At 30.6% G+C, this 2,932-nt stretch overlaps 1 protein-coding gene across 1 annotated transcript; it reads left to right on the top strand.

Annotated features, from left to right (window-relative positions):
• The first annotated feature begins 814 nt into the window (after positions 1 to 814).
• Positions 815 to 2,791, top strand: LOC103309922 (protein ALP1-like). The gene is made up of 3 exons (XM_008186647.1): positions 815 to 850; positions 934 to 1,140; positions 2,012 to 2,791. Exons 1-3 carry the CDS (start codon positions 815 to 817, stop codon positions 2,789 to 2,791), a joined length of 1,023 nt encoding a protein of 340 aa, XP_008184869.1.
• The last annotated feature ends 141 nt before the right edge of the window (positions 2,792 to 2,932 follow it).

Consider the following 2,932-nt stretch of genomic DNA (forward strand, 5'->3'; position numbering starts at 1 on the left):
TTTCGAGTAATATATTAAACATAATTTAGTTCATGCGTAAAAAATTGAAAAAACTTTTTGGATCTTCTACAGCAAGTTCCCTTAACAGTCGTTGAGAGGCACCTAGTTAATTTCTTCTTTGGATCCAGGGCCGTACCCAAATTCTTTTCTTTTTTTCCTTTTTCGATTTAATTTTGATAATTTCAGCAATGACAACAGCTACCGCTGCAGTTAATTCTATGTCGGCCATTATAAAACTTCACAAAAAATGTCACTTTCACAATCATAAAATAGAAAAATGAATTTTTTGTCCTGACTATCACTCAATCCGCAAAAAAAATATCACAGTGTAGACACCACACTATCACGACAGTACTATCGAGGCGTTTATAAAGGCGCGTTTACACGATGACAGTACAGTCATGACAGCGCTGTCGTATAGTAATACGACAGCTACTGTCAAACGAAGATGAGCGTTTACACGGTGACAATAATTGTCATAAATATTGTGTTTCGTGCGATTTTTTAAATTTTTTAAATTGACTATAACAGTGTCACTAGTTTATTTTATTATTCACTTTATTATTATTTATAATTAACTTATTGGTATTGTTTTAATTTTGCTCATCGATTAATCATGTCCGAAGAAGTTGTACGCTCAATGATGAGAGTGATCGGAGAAATGATATTATTAAAACATAAAAAACGTGGTTTAAAAAAAAAAAAAGAGTGGGTAAGAAAATGGATACAAAGGTGGAATAACTTGGGTGTTACAAATACATTAATTAAAGAACTTGCAATTGAGGACCCCAAAAGTTTTTATAACTTTTTAAGAATGAATGAAGAAATGTTTGACACATTACTTAATAAAGTAAGTTAAAAAAGTTATTTTTTTTCAATATTATTTTAATATAATAGTATCGGTGTCAGAATATATTCATTTATTTTTCATAGGTTTCTAAACAGATCCAAAAAGAGGATACAGTTATGAGGAATGCTCTCCCAGCAAATTTAAAATTACAAGTTGCTTGTAGATTTTTAGCTACAGGGGACTCACTTGCGTTTCTACAGTATTTATATAAGGTACCAAAATGTAGCATAAGTAAATTCCTACCAGATGTTTTTGACGCTATTTATGAAGCATTGCAGGATTATATCACGGTAAGAATATAAATATAAAATAATAAATACAAATATTTAGATGTAGGTAACCTTTATAACAAATGAAAACTTAAACAACTTCACAATAAAAAAAAGTATATAAAATGATTTTAATTTCAACAAAAAAACATACTTTATACTGATAACTTTGTCAGTTTTTGAATCAAATAAAAAATAAAAAATTGAATACTTTCAATTAAACAAAATAGTAATAACATAATGATTGAGAATTATTTATTATATATTTTCCCAATTTGCATAGTAGTTAGTTAGTGATGGTTGTTCTATAATTATTTCATTGAAGGATACTTCTTCATATTCAGGTTCTTGAGGTATGGCCTGATAACTACTTTTTGAACTATTTAATGGTAGACCTACACTTGAAGGTGATGAAAGCGATGGAGTTGTTGAAGAGCTACTAATATGTTTAAGCCGTGCGTCAGATATTTTATTTTGAAATTCTCGTTGAAGGTTAATCGCTACTTCTAAAGGTAGTTGAGACAACTGTGTAGCTACGAGTTGTCCAAATTGAGTGAACTCATTATTTAAATAGCGTGATGATGAACTCACTTCCCTTAGAGCTCTCACTGCATCATCTAAAGAATTATCAATTCTTTGAAGTTTATTTGAATTGTTTCTTTTTTGCAATACTCTCTTTTTTGTTTGTGTGTGTAGTGGTATATCCAGTTCTTGAGTTTGTTTATTGACTTCATCTTCTTTATCACTGACAATTTGTGATGCTTCATCTGCATTGATTTCATCATGTAATAACTAAATACAAAAATATTTTTATTCATTAAAGTTTTTAAATTTATTTAGAATTCATCAAAAAAATTTTTTGTGTGATGTTTTATTTTACTTGTTTTTAAAGGTACCACAAAAAGAAAGTGAATGGCAAGATATTATTAACGAATTTGAACTTAAATGGAACTTTCCGTCTTGCATAGGAGCAATTGACGGTAAACACGTAGTCATTCAATGCCCTAGTAATACTGGTTCTCAGTATTATAACTACAAAGGAACTTTCAGCATAGTGCTTTTAGCCTTAGTTGATGGAAATTATAATTTTACTTGTATTGACATCGGTAGTTATGGAAGTCAATCTGATGGGGGAATATTTGCTAAGTCTAATTTAATGAAAGCAATTGAAACTAAACAATTAAAAATTCCAGAAAATAGTGTGATTGTTGGCGATGATGCGTTCCCTTTAAAAAGTTATTTAATGAAGCCATATCCAAGAATATTTCAACAAACGGATAGAGAAAAAATTTACAACTATAGGCATTGCAGAGCTAGGTGTATTGTGGAAAACGCATTCGGCATAATGGCCAGCCGTTTTCGAGTGTTCAGAAAATCTATACTTCTTGCTCCACAGACAACCATGCAATTAATTAAAGCTTCCTGTGCCTTACACAATTGGATAAGAAAAAGCAACAGTACTAGTTCAATATCGGTTGATATAGAAGATTACGAAAGTGGATATATAATTCCTGGGACGTGGCGAAATGATGTGGGATCTGAGGGCATTGTACCTTTACGTGCCACACAAGAAAGACATTTCATTCATGAAGCTCGTCAGAAAAGAGAAGAATTAGCGGATTATTTTATAGGAGAAGGAGCAGTTAATTGGCAGCATAATACAAAACATTGAACTATTTACATATTATTTTAATATTTAAGTCATTTTCTATTCACTTTATTATACTTTAACTAGCTGATCCCGTGCACTTCGTTACCCGTTAAATGTACAAACTGTATATGACTCAAACTTTGTTCAATGCGTTATTTAATA

The sequence above is a fragment of the Acyrthosiphon pisum genome, unplaced genomic scaffold (assembly GCF_005508785.2).
Source record: "Acyrthosiphon pisum isolate AL4f unplaced genomic scaffold, pea_aphid_22Mar2018_4r6ur Scaffold_21480;HRSCAF=24084, whole genome shotgun sequence".
Classification (NCBI taxonomy): Eukaryota; Metazoa; Arthropoda; class Insecta; order Hemiptera; family Aphididae; genus Acyrthosiphon; species Acyrthosiphon pisum.

Excerpts from the sequence above, each read along its gene's own strand:
- LOC103309922 (XM_008186647.1), top strand. The coding sequence starts at position 815 with ATGAATGAAGAAATGTTTGACACATTACTTAATAAA. Across the intron at positions 851-933 it reads TTGACACATTACTTAATAAA|GTTTCTAAACAGATCCAAAA; the intron begins GTAAGTTAAAAA and ends TATTTTTCATAG. Across the intron at positions 1,141-2,011 it reads CATTGCAGGATTATATCACG|GTACCACAAAAAGAAAGTGA; the intron begins GTAAGAATATAA and ends TTGTTTTTAAAG.